The sequence below is a fragment of the Amphiprion ocellaris genome, chromosome 14, assembly GCF_022539595.1.
Source record: "Amphiprion ocellaris isolate individual 3 ecotype Okinawa chromosome 14, ASM2253959v1, whole genome shotgun sequence".
Classification (NCBI taxonomy): Eukaryota; Metazoa; Chordata; class Actinopteri; family Pomacentridae; genus Amphiprion; species Amphiprion ocellaris.
Window position 1 is genome coordinate 14,530,660 of NC_072779.1, and position 22,110 is coordinate 14,552,769.

Here is a 22,110-nt window from a genome sequence, read left to right on the forward strand (position 1 = left end):
TTATGTGACTCTAATACCCAAGTAAGCTGAAAATATGGTTCAGCCAATAATGAGCAATAATTTGCAGGAGCAGCTTGCCGAAACCGCACAGAAAAAGCCCATTTGCATGCAGATGAGTTTACCTAATTCTAGTAAAATATTTTATGCACCCTGGTCTGTAAACACATTGGACTGCAAATCTTTTTTTCTCTGTGCAAGAAAATGCTATATATATCCTGAATGATATTGCATTTGTTTTGCACCCTGCTCTCTTCTGCAGTCTGTTTTTATTGAAACCACAATTGTTCTCCATCCTCTGCAGACCTGACCTGATTGAGTTTGACAACCTGAAGAGGTCCAATGCTCACTACAATCTCCAAAATGCTTTCAATGTGGCCGAGAAGGAACTGGGGCTGACCAAGCTGCTGGACCCAGAAGGTGAGTGGGAAAAGCCTCCACCAAAACATGAAGCACTCCTGTAAGTCACATTGATGGCCTGATGCTGTCTACTAAGGCTCTAAGCTGTTGCTCAAAACAGATTGACTAGAGTTAGGCTATAGAGGATTACTGCAATTAATTATAGCTTAGACAACACTACATCACATGTCAGCTGCACTGACATCACAAAAAGCATGTTCAAAGATGGAGACAGTTTGACGTTCCTCAGTCAGGGTGCTTTACTTACACTGGTTAAAGTTAATATTACCCACATTAAAAATGGGTGAAGAGTTGTGGTGCAGATTGATCATGCTCTCTTTTTCTGCAGATGTTAATGTCGATCAGCCTGATGAAAAGTCCATCATCACCTATGTGGCGACTTACTATCATTACTTCTCCAAGATGAAAGCCCTGGCAGTGGAGGGCAAACGAATTGGCAAGGTTCGCTGTGTGCTTGTATTTCTATATGTTTCTATATACATTCATATGTGGGTAAAACAGTGAGTTCACATACAGTACCAGTCAAAAGTTTGGACACATGTTCTCATTCAAATGAATGAGAAAGTGTGTCCAAACTTTTGACTGGTACTGTATGTTAAGTGTTTAACCACCCAATTGTCATGATTTATAAATTTCTCCTCTCGGCTGCAGGTGCTGGACTATGCTATTGAGGCTGACCAGCTGATAGAGAAGTATGAGACCCTGGCCTCAGAGCTGCTACAGTGGATCGAGCAGACCATTGTAACGCTCAACGATAGACAGCTAGCTAACTCACTGAGTGCTGTACAGAACCAGCTCCAGGCTTTCAACTCCTACAGGACAGTGGAAAAACCCCCAAAGTGAGTACCCACTGGGTTAATTGAACCCACTCAATGAGTCAATGATTGTTTTTATCCACAGTGTGAAGCTGTACGGTTAACAGCAGTGGTGTCTTGTCTCCACAGATTTACAGAGAAAGGAAACTTGGAGGTTCTCCTCTTCACCATCCAAAGCAAGATGAGAGCAAACAATCAGAAAGTCTACATGCCAAGAGAGGGAAAACTCATCTCTGACATCAACAAGGTAAATGTTGCTCTAGAAAGCATTAGAAATATAAAGCTGTCCATCTAGAAATATGAAAACTGTGTTTAATAATGTTATACACTGAGTATCTTAAATGAGTAGCCTGTTGTGTGCTTTTGGGGAAATGTTCACTCACTTAAAGGTTTGTTAGGGCACAGGAGTATATCTATAACTATTGAAATGTAGAATAATCCAAATTGCTGGATAAAACAGGCCTTCTGTGTTTTCATTTGTGGTTCAGGCATGGGAACGACTGGAAAAGGCAGAACACGAACGTGAGCTGGCGTTGAGAAATGAGCTGATTCGCCAGGAGAAGCTGGAGATGCTCGCAGCCCGTTTTGACCGGAAGGCAGCTATGCGGGAGACATGGCTGAGCGAGAACCAGAGGCTGGTGTCTCAGGTAGATAGAAGAAATTTTTATTTATTGGAAAACATACACGTGTGATTTCAGATGCATATGAATGTCAGGTTTTAATACAATTTCCTCTGTTATTAGGATAATTTTGGAACAGACTTGGGAGCAGTAGAAGCCGCCACCCGAAAACATGAGGCTATTGAGACAGACATTGGGGCATATTGGGAGCGTGTGGCTGCTGTGGAGGCAGTCGCCAAAGAGCTGGAAGCAGAGGGTTATCACGATGTGCGGCGTATACTTGCACGGCGGGATAATGTGCTTCGACTTTGGGAATACCTAAAAGAGCTTCTGGCTGCACGCAGAGAGCGACTGAATGCCCACCGTGACCTACAGAGACTGTTTCAAGAGATGCGTTACATCATGGACTGGATGGCAGATGAGAAGGTGAAAACCAACACAAAGAAACACATGCTTACACAACTCACAGTGCCCACATTGTTTTATTCTGTGCTGAACCATTGCTTTTATTTCACCATTCTGTTGGTTTAGTTTTTTAATTAACTATAAAGAGTTTCTTAATCTTCTCAATTAAGATAGCTGTTGCTTATGTATTTCTAAAGGCAGCTTTATTGTCAGCACTTAACTGTAGTAATTAGCTTTTTACAGGCTGAGCCTGATTGGTGTTGCCTGTCATAGCTGGCTTTACTGAGGTTGACTGAGGTAGGCGGTCACTGGGAGTGTGTGCCTTTCTTGCACAGTTAAATCCGGTGACACCGTTTGTACATGCTGCGATGCTGATTCATTTGATTCTGTCAGTCTGAAAATGCTGATATTTTCTGACCACCATGGGCACAGTATTTTACAGTTTGGCTGCCATCAAAGCAGGCCAGGTTACCACTTACCTGGTTTAAATAGTTTGTAGCCATATACATTGTAGTTAATTTACACCACCACAACTTCTGAAACAGGCATCAGACTTCCCTGGTGGGTGAAGGAAAAGGGAGCAAAATAACATTGAGATTTTTCCATTTCACTGGAACAAAAATGTCAATTGGAATTCAGAGGTAGATTGATGAAATTTTCCTTTAAATGTTTTGTTGTTGAATTATGATCCATTTAAAAGAAGAATATTTTTTGATTAGATTTTCTTGCTAAGCAATACATGTATACAAAAAATAACTACAACATTGTGCAAAAGACACACAGAGTGCCCTTGTAGCACTGTAAATCATACTTTGACAGCTTTACACATAACTTACTACACTGACAGTACAAAGTAGTCACTCTTGACAAAAACACACTTTGCAAGTCGGCATTAAGAATCATTTTAGGAGAGTGGGGTGTAACAAGATATTATAAAAGCTCAGTGACCTGGGTGTGGGGGTCGCTACAGCAACCTCTGCATTTCTGCTTTTTTGTGGCTATGGCTATGAGTGATGTCTTGTGAATACACTGTATAGGTTTCCTAAGTATTAAGCTTGCTAATACTATTACTAATTTCAAAATCATAAGAATCAGAATCAGCTTTAAAGGCTAAGTATGTACACAACATACAAGGAATTTGGTTTCAGCTGTTGGTGTCACTCCAGCAATAAGGAAAAGAGAACGATAAAATAACTAGAAAAAAATTTATATATATATTTAGATATTTACACATCTAGAAAAGAATATATATATAGACAATAGTACAAAATAACAATTGCTAGAGTGAGAATAGTGCAAAAAGTAAAGAATATTATTCATAGTGCAGAAATATTGTACAGGTGCAGTATTGTAGAGACAGTTAATAAAAAGTCAGCAGTATTTTAGCTGAGGGTGGCTCAGCTATTTAGTAGGGTTATGGCAGTAGGGAAGAAACTGTTCTTGTGTCTCATGGTTTTTCTACACAGGGCTCTGTAGAGCGTATTTTGATTTGACCTTATGGAAATCTGTCAATTGGTCATCTGTTTAATAAGTAAAACATTTACTTCTCTCCTTCACCACAGATTAAATTACATGACTGCAAATATTAATGTGAGGACTTTGTCTTATCAGCCACTCCCTGCTTTCAAATAAATACAGTGTAAGACAGTCTGCTGCTTTTGAGCTTTGACCTATACCAAAGCTGGCATTCAGTGTTTTCTTTAATTTTCTGTCTGTTATAATAGAGAAAGACCATAGACTCATGTTTAATCTAATGGGGAAGGGCTAGGGTGGAGATATTATGTAAGCGCTTTTTAGTCTGAGTCACGGTTAACCAATTTCTTCCCTACATTTTTAGTGGTAGCTGGAACAAAGTCAGGGATTGAATCACCTATTACCAATAACTAGAATTCTTGTAAGCAGTTTATTATCACTTACTATCCAGTATCTGTACAACAGTGTCCTGTCCTTTATTGGCCCTCTGTTCTAATGACTCATGACTAGAAATATTTATTGATGTCATGTGATGAAAGCTTAAACTTCCCTTTTGTTTAGATCGATGTGAAGCTATAGCTTATTGAAACTCTGTTGTCACTTACTATTTTTAGTTTTTGATCATTTGAAATGTCACTAATTGCAAAGAAAAGCTCATATAGTATTTATGGTTTAAAATGGATAAATATCTATCTTTAGGAATGTTGGCCTCGCTTCACACATCCTCTTTGTTGACCCAGTACCCTGCCTACCTGAGACATTGTTGGTGCTGCGTTAGAGTTCAGAGGGGCTATTTAAATAGATTTTAATAGAATAAAATAAGCAAAAATGTCACTGAACTGCGTTTTGTGTCTGTTTCAGGGCCGTCTGCAGTCTCAGGACAGTGGCAAACATTTGCATGATGTGTTAGACCTGCTACAAAAACACACTCTGGTAGAGGCTGACATTTCAGCTCAGGCTGAGAGGATCAAGGCAGTGCAGGGAGCTGCAAAGCGCTTCACTTCCTATGAACAGGGTAAGTCTTCAAACATGGTCTTACAGACTGTCTGTACAGACAATGCAATTTTAGTTGAGCCTTTTTGTGCATGAATGTCTAAATGCCATGTTTTTCTGCCTTTTTAAATTGCCAGCCTATAAACCTTGTGAGCCTGGACTAGTTAGTGAGAAGGTTGACTTGCTGGGTCAAGCCTATGAGGAGCTTGGTCAGCTTGCTGGACAACGCAGAGAGCGCCTAGAGGACTCACGTCGTCTGTGGCAGTTCATGTGGGATGTTGGAGAGGAGGCAGCCTGGATCAGAGAGCAGGAGCAGATCCTGGCTAGTGGAGACTGTGGCCGTGACCTCACTTCTGCCCTTCACCTACTCAGTAAACACGAGGCTTTCAGGGATGAGATGGCAGCCCGTTATGGCCCCCTGAGTAACAGCATTGCAGCTGGAGAAGCTTTGGTTAAAGAGGGACACTTTGGAGCCCCACAGGTCACTGAGAGGATTCAAGACATCCGTGCACAGTGGACTCATTTGGAGGAGGTGGGGGTTTATCATCACTCTCTGTATCTATATTTATACAACATGAAGCTGCTTTCTCCAAATTCTGCTTACCTGGTCACAAGTTTATGTTCTCCCTCCTCAGACAACAAAGCTCAGAGAGCAGAATCTTAAGGAAGCTGTGGCCCTGAACCAGTTTCAAACAGATGCCAATGACATGGAGGCATGGATTATGGAGACACTTAGACAGGTGTCCAGTCAAGAGGTGGGCCATGATGAGTTTTCCACCCAGACACTAGCTCGCAAACAGAGGGAGATAGAGGAGGAGATCCAGAGCCACCACCCTCTCATCGACTCCCTGCATGAGCAGGCCCAAGCACTCCCACAGGCCTATATAGGCTTCCCTCAAGTACGTGTGCTTTGTTTTTCATACTTCTTCAGCGATGACATGTAGTTTGCAGTGCTCAATTCTTATTTTTATTGCCGACTGTAGGTGGAAGGTCGTCTACCTGCTATTGAGCAGCGCTATGAGGAACTGGAATCTCTGTCAGCAGCTCGGCGTCAGGCTCTGGAAGGTGCCCTGGCCCTCTACCGCATGTTCAGCGAAGCTGGTGCCTGCCAGCTCTGGGTGGAGGAAAAAGAGCAGTGGTTGCATGCCATGGAGATCCCTACCAAACTCGAGGACTTAGAAGTTGTACAGCAGAGGTAAATCTGTGGGAGAAGGAAGGAAAAAATACTGAATATCTTATTGAAAAAAATCTGATGATGACCAAATACTTTTCATTCAAAACAATTCATGTTGAAAAGAACGGAAAGTAAAGTAACTGAAGAAAACTGAAAATCCATTAAAATAATTACATCTGTGTCTTGAAACACATGAGTTAGTATTGATGAAATTAAACCAAAGTTTACAATTCAAAAATCACGAGTATGGGATTCTGTTACTCTAATATTGTTCTGCTTCTATTATATATGGAAAAATATGTCTATATATTGTCTATGTATATAATGTCTATTCTAATTTAGACAAGACTTTTCAGAATGAATGCATTAATACTGGTCTATTATTTATGGATGCAGATTTGAGACACTGGAACCTGAGATGAACAACGTAGGTGCTCGTGTCACAGATGTGAACCAGGTGGCAGAGCAGCTGCTCAGCTCTGACAGTTGTAACAAAGATCAAATCCACCAGACAAAAGACCAACTAAATAACAGGTCGGCTCAAACGTTCAAGACCTATTAAAACCCACCACTTTACATAGAAATATATTTGTACTTATGGTTAACATTTTTGTTCTTTCATTTGATGTTGTCTCTAGATGGAAGGAGTTTGAACAACTGTCTGGTCAAAAGAAACAAGCTCTAGAGTCTGCCCTCAATATACAGAACTACCATCTTGAATGTAATGAGATCCAGACTTGGATGAAAGAAAAGACCAAAGTGATTGAATCCACTCAGAGCCTGGGCAATGACCTGGCTGGAGTGATGGCACTTCAACGCAAACTCACTGGCATGGAGAGGGACCTCGAGGCTATCCAGGTATGAAGACGGAACAGATTGCAGAACATAAACGCAAGGCAAAGTATTAGTAGGATTATTTTAGGCTTTATGCAGAGGTATTTTGTCACAATTTCTATGTATGAATCATTTTTCATCTCTTTTCAGGGCAAATTGGATGACCTGAGAAATGAGGCAGAAAAGCTGGCCAAGGAACATCCAGATCAGGCTGGAGAGATTCAAGGACGGCTGGCAGAGATTCAAGAGGTGTGGGAGGAGTTGAACGCCACCATGAAGCGACGAGAAGAGTCATTGGGTGAAGCCAGCAAGCTACAGGGTTTCCTTAGGGATCTGGACGACTTCCAGTCCTGGCTGTCCCGTACCCAGACAGCAGTGGCCTCAGAGGACATTCCTACTTCTCTGCCTGAGGCTGAGAGTTTGCTAGCCCAGCACGAGAGTATCAAGAATGAGGTGGATAACTATAAGGATGACTACGAGAAGATGCGTGCAGTCGGTGAGGAGGTGACCCAGGGTCAGACAGATGCCCAGCACATGTTTCTGGCCCAGAGGCTCCAGGCATTGGACACTGGCTGGCATGAATTGCGTCGCATGTGGGAGAACCGCCACAGTCTTTTGGCCCAAGCCTTTGACTTCCAGACTTTCCTGAGAGATGCGAAGCAGGCAGAAGCCTTCCTCAACAGCCAGGTTAGATAAATACACTATGTAAATGTAGCCTGGGCCAAGAAGCAATGGGTTCATTTAAATAACATTTTTTGTGCTCAGTCTACAATCCAGCGGTCACTGCCAAATTCAAAGCCACAATAAGTGTGTGCCTGAAGTATATATATGTCAGTGCACATTGAGTGTATGACTGATATGAATGAACATCCAATTCGCCCACCTTGTCTCTTCTCAGTGTTGTCTGCAATGACTTGACTCCATTTCAAGTTCTTAATATACATAATCTCAACAGATTTAAGCAATTTTAGGTAGCCTTTTTAAATTACAATTGTTTTGAAGCATAATTTAATTTCATTTTATTTGTCTCTGTGTATCAAAGGTATGTTGTCTTTACAATCACAGGTATCTTTAACCTCATGTTAAGTTTCGATCCCGACCCTGTATAGTTTTTCATTATGGTAGTGTAGTTATCTGGATTGTTTACATTTGTACCTAGTTTTGTGTTGCCACTTACCTAGCTCTCAATTTTGTTCAAACTATGTGGAGAGAGGCAAGCTTCTTTGTAAATGGGCCATAAGATCTGTATGGTATTGGCCACTATATGAGGTCAGTTTTCAATTCGTAAAATTTAGAAAAGAGCCATCATTACTTCAGAGTAGCACAAAAATCACATCAAGAATAATTTCAAGTTCATTCACTTGTAAGGACTGGGACAACCTATGAGTCAAAGACAGTTGTTTGCACTTGTTTCTAACGCCTTAATCCCAATAATCACGTACTATATGTGTTGTAAAACAGGCTACAACCAAACAAGAAAAATCATTGGAATTAGATAAATGCCCTGCATGTTGGAAAAAATGTTTGACATTCCTTCTGTCTCTGTGTAGGAGTACGTGCTGTCCCACACAGAGATGCCCACCAGTCTTCAGGCAGCAGAGGAGGCCATTAAGAAGCATGAGGACTTCCTTACCACCACAGAAGCCAGTGAAGAGAAGATAACTGGTGTGGTGGAGGCTGGAAGGCGCCTCATTAATGACTCTAATGCAAACTCTGATAAGATCCAAGAAAAAGTGGATTCAGTCCAAGAAAGGTTAGAGCAAAACTAAAAGAAGGGAGAAAACTGATATTAAAGGATTTTTTTGTTTTAATTAGATGTTTAAAGAGTAGCTATTTAGTGCTCTGCTTATTTTCTCTAGGCACCTTAAGAATAAGGAGGCTGCAAATGAACTGTTGACCAAACTTAAGGATAACCGTGAACTTCAGCACTTCCTCCAAGATGGACAGGAGGTAAAATTATTTACATTAAATGAAATTGCAACATAATTGTGAATAGAAATGTCTTCAGATTATTCTAAAAACACATATTACATAATGTTGTTGTCTTTTCTTAAGCTCACATTGTGGATCAATGAGAAGATGCTCACAGCTCAGGACATGTCGTATGACGAGGCCAGAAATCTTCACAGCAAGTGGCAGAAACATCAGGCCTTCATGGCAGAGCTGGCTTCAAACAAAGACTGGCTTGACAAGATTGATAAGGTGTGTCCAACTTTGAGTAAACACATGAAGAAGACATCTGTTTACATCCACTTTAAGGATAGATATCTTTTCATGCATTTAATCCTTTTACACTGGGAACAGTCTAACAGCACAGGCGTTGCTTAAGTTGCAGATTAATGAAGTTTAAACTTGTCATTGTTTCTGCATCTAACAGGAGGGTCAGGCGTTGGTGGCGGAGAAGCCTGAGCTGAAACCTGTTGTCCAGCAGACCCTGGAGGACCTGCAGCGTCAGTGGGAGGAGCTGGAAGGGACCACCCAAACCAAGGCTCAGTGCTTGTTTGATGCTAACAGAGCAGAGCTCTTTACACAGAGCTGCTCTGCTCTGGATGTCTGGCTGAAAAACCTTGAGGGTCAGCTGCACAGTGATGACTATGGAAAAGATTTGACCAGTGTCAACATCCTCCTCAAGAAACACCAGGTAGATTACACGTTGCAAGTAATGCACAAACTTTCACATCTTTGTCGAGAAATACTGTTAGATGATGGACCTTTAAATCAACCCATCTATAGTAGTAATCTTCACAGATAAAAAACAAAAACACAGGTGTTCTGATCAAAATTTGTGTCAGAAAATCTACAGGTTTTTAAGGTGCTGAAAAAAACACCATCTTAAAGATGCAGTTCAGACATGTACAGAAATTATAGAATTTCTTGTGTAATCAACATTAAGGATATTTCTAAAGTCCTGAACTTGCTGAGTAAACCTGGTGGAACTAACCAAGTGGTAAACCATCTTGTCTTTCCTCCCTGTGTAGATGCTGGAGCATCAGATGGAGGTCAGAGAGAAGGAGGTGCAGTCTCTGCAGTCTCAGGCTCTGGCTCTGTCCCAGGAAGATGCTGGACTGGCTGAGGTAGATGGTCAGCAAAGACGCGTCACTGACAACTTCTCCAACCTCCAGGAACCTCTCAAGCTGAGAAGACAGCGACTACTCGCCTCCAAAGAAGCACATCAGTTCAACAGAGATCTGGAAGATGAAATTGTGAGTGAGATTACCCTTCAGTCTCCATAAATAAATAAGAGAAAAAAGTGTGAAGTACGCAAGTGTTTCTTCTGTATCTTCTTTGCCTTATGCTTGCTTCTGTTTTTCTCTTAGCTATGGGTGAAAGAGAGGATGCCCCTGGCAACCTCTACAGACCATGGAAAAGACCTGCCCACTGTACAGCTGCTAATCAAGAAGAACCAGGTACAGCAATAAAAATATATATTTATATTTTGTACTTATTGACAAAATTATGAATTAGCAGCAATATATTTTAATGTTGTGATTTAGATAGGTAACTGACCCTCACTGTCATCTATAACTTTTTGAAGTCTTTCACTGGAGATGGACTTAAAACAATGTTAAAGGTAGAAATTGCCAACTCACCATTAAATATAAACATTGTCTGTGGTTGTGAATCAGACACTGCAGAAGGAGATCCAGGGCCATCAGCCTCGCATTGATGATATCCACAGACGAGGCAAGACTCAGAGCCAGGTAGATGGTGAGAGACAGTCTGTTCTAGAGGAGCGTCTTGTTGAGCTGAAGGACCTCTGGGACCAGCTGATTGCAGAGACAGACAAGCGTCATGCCCGTCTAATAGAGGCCAATCGCGCCCAGCAGTTCTATGCTGATGCAGCAGAAGCTGAGGCCTGGATGGGAGAACAAGAGTTGCACATGATGTCAGAAGAAAAAGCCAAGGTAAGACGGGACAAAGTAAGACATAGAAGTGCTCTTAGTGCAGCTCTTTCACAATCTTGTGTCATGAGGAAACATGATAATGTTTGTCTCCCAGGATGAGCAAAGTGCTCTAGTGATGGTCAAGAAGCACCAGAGTCTGGAGCAGGCACTTGAAGATTACGCCCAGACCATTCATCAGCTGGCCAACAGCAGTCGCCTCATGGTCACTAGTGAACACCCAGAGAGGTGAGAAAGCACACGGAGTTTTGAATGTTGAAATTTCAGCTGGGCACATGCCTTTGTATGAATGACACTGGACAACCATAACCGCTGATCCGTCTGCTCTCATTTTTATCTTCAATGAAACAGTGAAAGAATCACCTTACGACAAGCACAAGTTGACAAGCTGTATGCAGGCCTGAAAGACCTTGCTGAGGAGCGTCGCGGTCGGCTTCAGGAGAGGCTGCGGCTGACGCAGCTGAAGCGGGAGGTGGATGATCTGGAACAGTGGATTGCTGAGAGGGAGGTGGTTGCTGGCTCCCATGAACTAGGACAGGACTACGAACATGTCACAGTGAGGTTTTTTTTTTTCTCAGACACATGCATTGATGACACTGAAGCTCTGGGAAATTTAGCTAAATTAATTATGTTGCTCCCTTTTGCCCTGATTTTTCTTTCTACAGATGCTGAGGGACAAGTTCCGGGAGTTTGCTCGTGACACCAGCACCATCGGCCAGGAGCGTGTAGACGGTGTAAATGGGTTGGCAGATGACCTGATTGAGTCGGGTCATCCTGAGAACGCCAGTGTCGCTGAGTGGAAGGATGGTTTGAATGAGGCCTGGGCTGACCTGCTAGAGCTGATTGACACACGCACACAAATGTTGGCAGCCTCCTATGAGCTGCACCGCTTCCATCAAGATGCCATGGAAGTGCTTGGACGTGTTAAGGAGAAGAGGGAGGCACTGCCTTCAGATCTTGGCCGTGATCTGAATACTGTCCAGCATCTACACAGACAGCACAACACGTTTGAACATGACATCCAGGCCCTCAGTGGACAGGTCAGTTATCTCTTTATAACGAGATCTCATGTTAGACTCGAAGAGAGATCTGAATAATAAAACTGAACGTCCTCTCTTCTTTGAACTCCTAGGTGAACCAGGTTCAGGACGATGCAGCTCGGCTGCAGAAGGCCTACGCTGGTGAGAAAGCTGATGACATTCACAGGAGTGAACATGCAGTGACTTCTGCCTGGGAGGGTCTGCTTGAGGCTGGTCAGGCCCGCAGGCTCCTCCTGCTGGACACAGTAGAGAAGTTCCGCTTCTTCAACATGGTGCGAGACCTCATGCTCTGGATGGATGGTGTCAATCTGCAGATTGATGCACATGACAGTCCCAGGTAAATGTTGTTTTATGTTCAGTTTAACACAATGAATGCTGCTATAATCACTTTTACTTGTATGTTTATATGTAAACTCTCTCTTCTCTCTGTTTTTCCAGGGATGTATCCTCTGCAGGATTGGTCATTGCCAATCATCAAGACATCAAATCAGAGATTGAGACCAGGGCGGACAGCTTTACTGCCTGTACTGAGATGGGAAATACTCTCATCAATAATAATCACTATGCAGCTGATGAGGTAGTTTGCACTCGTTCACAGTTATGTTTATCTTCAGTCAGAACATTGCATATTTACAACAAATAGTTTTGAGTATAAAAGGAAGACAACAATGAATATTCAGTGTCCACTTACTTAATGGCTCGGTCATATCATTACTGAATGTTTCATGATCCACAGATCCGAGAGAAACTGGCTCAGCTCCAGGAAAAGAGAGATAAGATCAACAAAAAGTGGCAAGACAAGATGGACCATTTACAAATTGGTATGCAAGCTTAGCACGTGTTAGTCTGTACAAGGGTACATTGAATCTAATAATGTCACTGCAAAGGGAACATAAGAGGCATGTTGTTCTAGGCTCACTGAGTAAAGGCTAGAGATAGTAGATAAAATACAAACGAGTGTGTCCAGTTTGTCCAGAAAGACACAGTACGGCAGTTCAAGCTCTTTGGTAACGGGATTGTACAACATAACTCCAGAAAGTTATCATGTAGCCATTTTTTTTTTTGTAAGGTAAAAGGCAGAATGTTACCAGTTACACATCACAGTGCTACACAGGCCTTCACAGACTTGACGGCTAAATTCACGTCACACATACCCATGTGGACACAGAAAGCATAAATTGGCCTGTGTGTTTTTTATTTGTTTTGTTTTTTGGCTAAACTTAAATTTAGGGTCTGCAAGTGAGGTTCTGGATATGTACCTGACTTACTACCAATAGTTTCTGACGCTGTTTATACTGTGTTTGTTCCTGTCTCATTATTTGTTTCTGTCACTCTCTCTTTGTATTTGTTTGTTTTTCTCTCTGTCTTCTGGCCTTTGTGTCTCTTCATCTCAGTGCTGGAGGTGTTGCAGTTTGGTCGTGATGCCTATGTGGCAGAGTCATGGCTGGCAGGGCAAGAACCTCTGGTGCGAGCAGCAGAGCTTGGCTCAAATGTGGATGAGGTAGAGAGCCTAATTAAGCGTCATGAGGCTTTTGAGAAACTTGCTGCAGCTTGGGAAGAGCGCTTTGTGAGCCTGGAGAAACTCACCACAGTAAGTAGAGAGATTTATTTTGTCCTGGAGTTGCCTGGTAGACACAGGATGTACAGAACATTTGTCTCATCTATAATTTAGGCAATGAAACTTTCACTCATAATGCTGTGGAATTTTCATTTTTTAGCTTGAGGAACACGAGATCCAGAGGAGGCTAGAGGAAGAGGAGAGAGCACGGCGACCACCTACACCACCACCAGCAGAAGAAGTGGCACAATCTGAGACAGAAAGTCAAGCACATGATTCTGCTGCCAGGTAGATCAAATGGAGTTGGGTGGAGCCAACCCATGAAAAAGCTTTTTTTGTGTGTTGTTTTTAATAACCTGTTTCCTCTTATACATAGAACCAGTCTGGACCAGACTACACTCAATCAGTCAGTGTCAGTGAATGGCGTACACAGTGACAATGACACATCTCAGGTAAGACACATTTTGTTGATCCAAACGGTATTGGCTCTGTGGTGCAACAAAGTAATTTCAACGTAATTTCAGGTTTTCAACGTAATGTTTTTTCCATGTTGTCTTGCATCATCTCTGATATTATGATAAATTAAAAAAAAAAAAAAAAACAGAAAATTTGTATTTAATCAATCAAAACAGAATTGAATAAAATACTCATAATTTTTGTAAATGTCACAATGTTAACATGCAAGGTTTACTAATATTACATAATTGACAAACTATCAGTAAATAGCAGCATTTGTTGCAAACTATGAGCTTAAAAAATGTACACCTTGTAAAAGAAGTCCAACCCTGTAAGTATGTCATAATTCATAGTGTAAATGTTTCTGACTGTGTGTCCTTGTCTCTGTTTGTTCAACTACAATCCATAGTGTTGTTTTGTAAAAATTTTAGAATGAAATAAATTGTTTACTTGGCCATTAAGCTTCATTGGTACAATGTATATTCAAGAAAAAAATATTGAAAAAGAACATAAAGGTATCAGCAATGCTGTTTAATAGGGCCAAGTCTTGCTGAGGTATTGTTGATGACACTTGACAAAGACGTTTATTAGGAACCACTTTCTGTAGAAAAAAAAAATCAGAGCCAATTGGGGTTTGGAGGAAAACCCAGACCCCAGGAGCCCTGATTTAATCAAACAGGGCACCTGTATGGAGGTGGAGAGACCTGGTTAGGGTACAGTAAACTTTCTGCATGGTATACGCTTTTAGTGAATCTCCTCACTGGCAGATAAAAAGATGCACCTTGTGACTTCAGGTGTTTCAGAGCCGATGATGGCAGTCTGCTTTGGCTGCCTGCAAAGAAGCAGTAAAGTGTCTGTGTTCACTAACATTCAAGTTTCTGCCTCATGCAACGACTTCTTAACAATATCTTATTGCGTTTTTATCAGCAGTCAATATCGCTATCGTTGTCAGTGGGAAAGAAATCAGAGCCTAAACGTGTGTGTAAGCCAAAGCAGCCGGAGCGTGTGAGTACCAAGCCGTGGTCAGCTTTGTAGCTTCCCCTCGCCCCCTTCACAGCCTCCGCTCAGCTCCTGGTCAACTGCAGTGCCTCTTTTCTTTTATGGAGAAGCCATTGCTCTCTGTCACAGATGCAACCATTGCTTTATTTATTCATGGCCCAGTTTACACTGTCCCATCGCTGTTTAAAGGCATGACGCCGATTCATGAACACATTGTTTTCATGGATCAAATTCTGTTGAAGTCTGCTGCTGTATATGTGTTCACATTGACCAGGACAGGAGTGACTGTAAATGTGGAGCTCAGTAAATGTGGTGACAGTTGTAGCTGTTCAGTGCTGATTTATATGTAGCTTGTTTTAGTCTTTCTTTATATGTGTCAGTTTCTTTAAGTGTGAAAGTCATGACAACTCTTTGTAGAAGAGGGTTTATCAAGGACAAACTGACAAACACAAATGTGTCTGCTGCCTACGACTGTTACAGTCGACTACTTTAAATCCTATTGTCTGTGCATTTTGTGATTTAAGATTCATGTGCTAAATAAAAGCCAGAATAATTCATCAAAGAGATCTCAAGGTTTACATCAACTGTAATTGAGTGTGTGTCCCTGTTGGTTGTCTGTTTGTGTGTTACTGTGTAGAATTATCATTTATTCATTCACACTTACTATAAATTACTGAAATTTGAGTGAGTAGCTTGTTAGTTGATTAGCTTAAGAATAATAGTATATGTAATGTCATTTTGTATCAGTTTGTTCTCAACAGGTCAGATATTAGTTTCTGCTGATACATTTTTATTAGTTTTGCAACTACCCAGTTCTATTTAGTTTAGCATGCACATTTTACATATGTATGATTATTTTAATAGTATGTCTTACCTACAGGAGCAGCTGTAATTTGTTTGTGTAATGTCAGTGTACTGTGTGATTATGCGTACCTTCTGTACCCACACGATGCTGTTATCTGAGGTAATCATACAGTGCTGTCAAAGTAAACGTCATCATGGCTTTTCATGTATGGCTGTGAATGGCTGCTTTGCCCCTCGCTGCTTCCATCCAGTCGTGTTTTGTCTTCCTCCTCACCACCGTTTATGTCCTGGTGTGAACTACAGGGCTCGGAGTCTGAGTCAGTCAACGGACCAGGTAGAGACAGCGGGTTGGCATCTTCTCGCCTCGAGCCGTCTGCCACGTTACCAAGCAGAGGCGGAGCTGAGTCTGGGCCAGAGGCCATGGAGGGAATGCTCTGTCGAAAACAGGAGATGGAGTCCCACAGCAAAAAGGCAGCTAGCAGGTGAGTGTTTCTCTGAGTCACTCCCGTCTGGCAAGTTGGTTACATGCACTGTATTAAAGATGAGACAGACAAGATAGATTCTTTTTTTGAAAATCAGTTAACTTTTCAATTGAAAGATTTACAGAACCTTAGAGGGATGGGGTCACATGGAAACTACAGGAAAGAAAGATTAGATTAGATTACAGAAAATACATGTTCCTTCAGTTCACTAGTGTTTTACATTTTCTGTTTCTGTTCATTTATTTCTATAGGTCCTGGCAGAATGTGTACTGTGTCCTAAGAAAAGGAAGTCTTGGTTTCTATAAAGACAGCAAGAGCGCTAGTAACGGCATTCCATACCACGGAGAGGTACCCATCAGCCTGGGAGAGGCTGTGTGTGAAGTAGCCCACGACTATAAGAAGAGGAAACATGTATTTAAGCTCAGGTGAGAAGAGAGACAACAAGAAAACCCTCTGAACTAAGATGGCTTATACGGCTGTCCTGTTACATTTACTATTTAAAAGATAGCAGCCATAGTGAAATAACAATTATGGTAAAATAGTGTATTAGTTTATCCCCGACTTGTGTTTTACCTCTTCACCCCTGTATCTGCAGGCTAGGGGATGGGAAGGAGTACCTGTTCCAAGCAAAGGATGAGGTGAGATGTACAGAATAGAATTACAGTGGTCTCTCGCCATATCATGGTTCACACGTGGTCTCACTGTATCGCGGATTCTTAAATTGCATTTGGTATTGTAGATTTTTCGCTATATGATTTTACGGTATATAGGTATTTTTATATATTCATTATTGTGGAGAGCTGCCTTGAAGAACGACGCTGGACAAACGATATCTGCCTTTTATGCACTCTGCAACTGACAGATGCTTCTATTTTGACGCACACAGAAAGCAACTTTAGTAAATGTGGCAGGAAGTCATTAAACACACTACACTTCACACTCACGGTCTTGACAACATAACACTTAACCAAACTAACTAGGCTGACTAAACCACAAAAACACAACAAAACATAAACGCTAATAACACTGGAACACTAACATAAACCACAGTAATGGAGGGAAGGGTTTATACAGCCTTAAAGTATATATAAATAATAAGATAAATATAGTTGCTATTCGTGGATTTCCGTCTGTCGTGGGGGGGTCTGGAACGTAACCCCAGGATAGACGAGGGACCGCTGTATATCACAAACACAAAAAAATACAAATCATGTTTGTTTGCTCCAAGTGTATGATGGCATAATAACGTGTTTTGTTTGTTTAAAAGGCGGAAATGAGCTCCTGGATTCGCTCCATCCTCGTTTCCATTCCATCAGGGTCAGGGGACTCGCCCGGGGGTCCGCGGGCCCTGAGCCGTGCCATGACGATGCCTCCCATCTCCCCCAGCGCAGGCGACGCTGGAGGCGTCACCATGCGCAACAAAGAGGGGAAAGAGAAGGATCGTGAGAAGAGGTTCAGCTTCTTTGGCAAGAAGAAATAGAACACTTGTAAAATTATCGGTGGAAAACGCATTTGTCACAATTTCAACAGACTGAGGCAGACAGTAATGAAAGTACAAACCAGTCATACAAACACGCTGCTCTCAGTGCAGGCCCCTAGGAATTTGACAGCTACATCACGTGGCTAACAGAAAACGTGTTATTTTTTCTCTTTATTTCTGATTCTCTCCCTCGCTGGTTTTATCTGTCATTTAATTTTTTGTTCATCCAATCCATATTTCACATTTAGCTGCACCAAACAACGAAAGCCGTCATCCAGTTTTAGACCGTTTCAGACCCGCAGAGCTCATTAGCCCGAGTGAGTAACAGGCATGGTTGGCATATGCAGGAATCCAGGCCCGACTCAGTTCCAGTCCAACAAATTGGATCTTCTTCTGCAGGAATATTTCCTCCTCAGTGAGTCTTGACTAGTTGAGCCCGTCGTGATGCTGTGCCTCTAATAAAACGATGGATGGTGGCTTTCCGCTCTGCTGCGCTCTGGTTTCATTTCCCCTCTTTCAAACGTTCTCTTTTGGGAAGGATCACATCAGTCTCTTTTTCCGTTCTTGGTATTGATGTTATTAACCTGATTGATATTATTATAATTATTATTGCTATTTATCTTTTGCAATTGCTGGTTTGAGAAGACAAACTAATTAATTTGACAGTAGATAACCTTGATTTATGTTGTGGAGAGAAACAAATTTGGTTAAACTAGTGGAGAATGTTGGGCTTGCCCTTGTATGTATTGTTTTTTTTTTTTTAGGAATGACAGTTTCTGAGGTGTTTTGAGAAGAAAATAAAGCTCCTTAAATTTTAGCAGTGTGCAGTAAGTGATCACAAGTTTCATTGGGAAAATGATATATATATTTAATAAGTGGTTTTATCTTTTTTTTATCTTTAATTTTGCCTGTATTGATTATTTCTTTTGAGTGATCTTTTCTGCTTGATTTTCAACTTTCTTTTTTTTCTGTACAAAGCAGAGAAGATTAGTTTTCTAGTGTGTGCGTGCGTGCGTGTGTGTGAGTTGTGGTGCTGTGGATTTTGCATGTTTATGTTATTCCTGATCAAACGTGGCCAGATGGATGCTGCTTTTTCGGTACTCAAACGCAGACGAAAATCAGACACAAACACAGAATAATATTGCTGGAATGATTTCATAAAATTTGCTTTTCTTTTGGTTTGAAGTACGTGGAAGCTGACATTACCAATGACGTTTCTCAAGACGGTTACCATTTCTCCTTCAGTATCTCTAACATCTATTTCCGTTCTCTCTACCTGCTGGTGTGAAGACATGGGGGCAGCTTGTAGATTAAAAGCTGAAGCACATTTTTTTTTTGTGGATGCGAGCAAAACAGATGGACAGCTGACAGATCTAATTACAGGTGAAGTGGGGGGGTGTGGAAGTGAGATTGGATAGACAGTGAAAAACGTGCTTTATGTGCTTTCTGACAGAGAGATATGAGCCTTACTTGAACCCACTTCAGATACACTGAATCCTTTTTTTCTACAAGCCCACTCTCCATTCAAACAGTCTCCAAGAAAGTGATCTTGGTGCAAAGAAAAGAATGTTAAAAATGTGCCCTGTGGCAATGACCTAATGTATGTCAGTGGTTTATATATGCAGGTACAATAGGATTAAGTGCAGAGAGCTCTGCTCAGGAGTGGTGGCAGAGAGGGAAAAGTCCTCAGTTCTCTTCTATGAGCTCGGCTCTCTTGCATATGTGGCATGACTTCATGTATACTTGTGTGTGTCCAATCATTGCCATCTATTCTCTGCTGTGTTGATGTACTCTGTAGACATGAGATCACTTCATATTCAGGATTGAAGAGCAACTAATTTTATGTAATTGGCTGTTAGAATGAAACAAGATAAGCGTATGTAAAAATGATAAGTGTTTGTTAGTTTCCTCAAATACTGTACCTGTTAAAATAAAAAGAACAGCTACAGTATAATGTGAATGTAGACAGTACACACACAAATATCTCAAACTGGTTGTTATAGTCACTTAAAAGTGTTAATTTGCTGTTTACAATTCAAGAGTTTTATGGGCTACCACAAAACAAGTTGGCTGCGAGCGATTATTTGTAATTCTTGGCATTTTGATAGTAACTCTTTAAGGCTGGTAATTGCCAGGATGTGCATGTCATGCCTTGGAGGAGTGATTAGTTCACAGGAATGTCACACCAAAACTGTTGATGCCACAATCAACTGGAAATTTACACAGGTCGGCCTTACGTTGCAGTCCCAAATAAATACGGTACTGCGAAAGTCAGAGAGGAGAAATATGTCAACATCCACTTTGAGACTATTGAACTGGGTTCAGTTAATAGCACCTGGTCCAAACTTGTCTCTGTCTGTGGCACTTTTGCATCCCGGGTGTGTCACAGAGCTCGACTGAACTAGGATCTGTGGGCCAGGTCAGCAAGGTCACTGCATACATAAGTGAGCCAATGCAGTTTGTGAACATTGTGCACAGTTTTGAATAAAGGAGTCCTTCTTCCCCCAGTGGATGAGCTGTTTTAGCGACTACTGCTTCTTTTTCTCCGCCCTGGACGCCTAACGCGGCGTCCAGCTGATGCTGGGTGGTTCAAGTTCAAAGTGTATTTTCTTATCAGCTCATTTGAATGTGAATGATTCAAATTAGTTTGGCCAAATTGGTCATGTGAAGCAAAAATATTTCTCATACTTGATATACTGTACACAAGCTCTCTCTCTCTCTCTTTCTCACACACTCTCACATTAATACTGTACTGTATATTCAATGCAGAATGACCCCGGCAATCCAGTCTTGTGGGAATGTCCTCAGCTGGCTGTGATTCGATGTTGCATATGGCATCCTTTTAAAATAACATTGTGCTACTGGTGAGCTTTGACCAGAACATGGAAAGTATGTATTATTGATGTCAAAGATATAAGTTTTTGGTTCTAAGAGTACTTGTAACAATGCAGTACTTAATGAAGAAAAAACAACTTTTACTTGTTAAGTATTAGATATGAGTGAACAGACTGGTGACAATTTGAGCTTCCTTTTTTAGATGAAGGCAGGATATTTGCTGTCTAGTGGGAGCTTGTATTTTTTCATCCAGTGGTCTGTCTCGCGGCATTTGATAAGCCTGTCCACCTCCCTTCATTTCTCATTACTTTTGACGAATGTCTGTTCCTTCCTCTGTAATTCAGAGTTGTTAATACCACTACTATTATTAATTGCTATTATTATCATTATTGCTACTGTTGTTACTATTACTACTACTGTTACTAATGCAAGTTATTGCAAAAACTATAACTGCTGTTCATTTTCAGGTACGTGTCTGTAATACCAGACCCTTCCACACGATGTCAGTGTGCTGTGGAGCATTTTCATTACAAATCGAAGATAATGTTTGTTGACTTGTGTATCTACATCTAATATTAGGAATAATAAAACATGGTTTAATCAAGAACACGGTGGTGTTGGGGGTCTTCTTGTCTCCTTAACCACCACTCTTGTGAGTTTATTCAATTAGTTACCTCAACTACGCTACCAGTCAAAATTTTGGACACACCTTCTCATTCAATGGTTTTTATTTAATTATTTTATACATTGTAGATTAATACTGAAGACATCAAAGTTATAAAAGAATACACGTGTTAATCTTCAGTATTAATCTACAGTGTAGAAAATAATACAAACGAGAAGGTGTGTCCGAACTTTTGACTGGTAGTGTACCTTAAAATACAGTTTCAGTAACAGTTTTCCTTCCACTGCCATTTAAATGCCTGAGTTTAATGTCAAGACAAGAACCAACAATTGTCCTGTTAAAAACTCTTAGATTAATTAAGGGTTAGCAGTACAGGCACTGTGACAATAAATGTTTACGTTAACAGTGAAACTCGCCTTATAAATGACACGGTAACCAGGATTTTGGGGGTTTTATGTTCGGTGACGTATAAAAAGTGAAAGTTTAGATGGATTATAATTTGGTATCAGGTCAGACACTGCAGAGAGAATGAACAGATAAACTAAAACACTCAGTAAAATGTTCAATCAAAATAAACATTGAGTTTTATATGTTTATTGAAAGGTGATGGTTGATGAGATACAATGCCCCATAATTTTACAACCATTTTGACAATACTTTGTAATATGTGATTACAAAAATAAGTCATTTGATACTATCTTATCTATTATATTTTGCCTTTTTTATTACCATATATTCAAGAAAACATCCAGAAAAAGATTAACACTGACATACATTGTCATCTCATAGGCCCATATTGTATATGTCGTTCATTATTTAATCAACAGTTTAAATATTGATCCTATCACAGTTTTGAGGCAAATATTAATATCTGTACAGTTTATTTCATTAACAACTACATCCCAGCTAAGGGTATTTCAAGATATATTCATCCTGAGCCATGAATTTGTTAAAAGGATTTTTCTTCAGGAATAATGTGACTGAGAAGGAATAAAAGAGAACAGGTCTGATCAGTTAGCATAAACTGAAGTGTTTTAATACCATTATTTTAATCATGTGTTGTAAACATATCAGTCATAACTTAAAAGCTATAACTGATCTGCAGATAACATTTTTATTTTTAAAAAATCAAGCCATTTTAAAACAAGAGGAGCTTATTTTATGGTTAAAAAAATAAATAGTTAGCTTTGACACAGAG

The 22,110-nt window shown here is 40.8% G+C and overlaps 1 protein-coding gene across 5 annotated transcripts in view; it reads left to right on the plus strand.

The window, feature by feature from the left end:
• LOC111580634 (spectrin beta chain, non-erythrocytic 1) overlaps window positions 1-20,894 on the plus strand; it is a 55,802-nt gene extending 34,908 nt beyond the window's left edge. For 2 of the 5 annotated variants that reach the window (XM_023288466.3, XM_023288468.3), the window contains 34 exons: window positions 302-417; window positions 746-858; window positions 1,069-1,256; window positions 1,362-1,479; window positions 1,721-1,879; window positions 1,976-2,278; window positions 4,592-4,745; window positions 4,861-5,255; window positions 5,359-5,622; window positions 5,707-5,918; window positions 6,294-6,431; window positions 6,536-6,755; window positions 6,882-7,418; window positions 8,282-8,484; window positions 8,591-8,681; window positions 8,787-8,933; window positions 9,109-9,372; window positions 9,710-9,934; window positions 10,049-10,138; window positions 10,358-10,636; window positions 10,731-10,861; window positions 10,985-11,189; window positions 11,299-11,673; window positions 11,766-12,010; window positions 12,112-12,250; window positions 12,410-12,494; window positions 13,068-13,264; window positions 13,392-13,519; window positions 13,608-13,683; window positions 14,615-14,692; window positions 15,794-15,972; window positions 16,224-16,397; window positions 16,568-16,610; window positions 17,240-20,894. In XM_023288466.3, coding sequence (XP_023144234.1) covers window positions 302-417; window positions 746-858; window positions 1,069-1,256; window positions 1,362-1,479; window positions 1,721-1,879; window positions 1,976-2,278; window positions 4,592-4,745; window positions 4,861-5,255; window positions 5,359-5,622; window positions 5,707-5,918; window positions 6,294-6,431; window positions 6,536-6,755; window positions 6,882-7,418; window positions 8,282-8,484; window positions 8,591-8,681; window positions 8,787-8,933; window positions 9,109-9,372; window positions 9,710-9,934; window positions 10,049-10,138; window positions 10,358-10,636; window positions 10,731-10,861; window positions 10,985-11,189; window positions 11,299-11,673; window positions 11,766-12,010; window positions 12,112-12,250; window positions 12,410-12,494; window positions 13,068-13,264; window positions 13,392-13,519; window positions 13,608-13,683; window positions 14,615-14,692; window positions 15,794-15,972; window positions 16,224-16,397; window positions 16,568-16,610; window positions 17,240-17,452 — 6,484 coding nt within the window. In that variant the 3' untranslated portion in view covers window positions 17,453-20,894. The remainder of the gene's footprint in view (window positions 1-301; window positions 418-745; window positions 859-1,068; window positions 1,257-1,361; window positions 1,480-1,720; window positions 1,880-1,975; window positions 2,279-4,591; window positions 4,746-4,860; window positions 5,256-5,358; window positions 5,623-5,706; window positions 5,919-6,293; window positions 6,432-6,535; window positions 6,756-6,881; window positions 7,419-8,281; window positions 8,485-8,590; window positions 8,682-8,786; window positions 8,934-9,108; window positions 9,373-9,709; window positions 9,935-10,048; window positions 10,139-10,357; window positions 10,637-10,730; window positions 10,862-10,984; window positions 11,190-11,298; window positions 11,674-11,765; window positions 12,011-12,111; window positions 12,251-12,409; window positions 12,495-13,067; window positions 13,265-13,391; window positions 13,520-13,607; window positions 13,684-14,614; window positions 14,693-15,793; window positions 15,973-16,223; window positions 16,398-16,567; window positions 16,611-17,239) is intronic. The other 3 variants (XM_023288469.3, XM_023288470.3, XM_023288467.3) reach the window with 2 other exon arrangements.
• The last annotated feature ends 1,216 nt before the right edge of the window (window positions 20,895-22,110 follow it).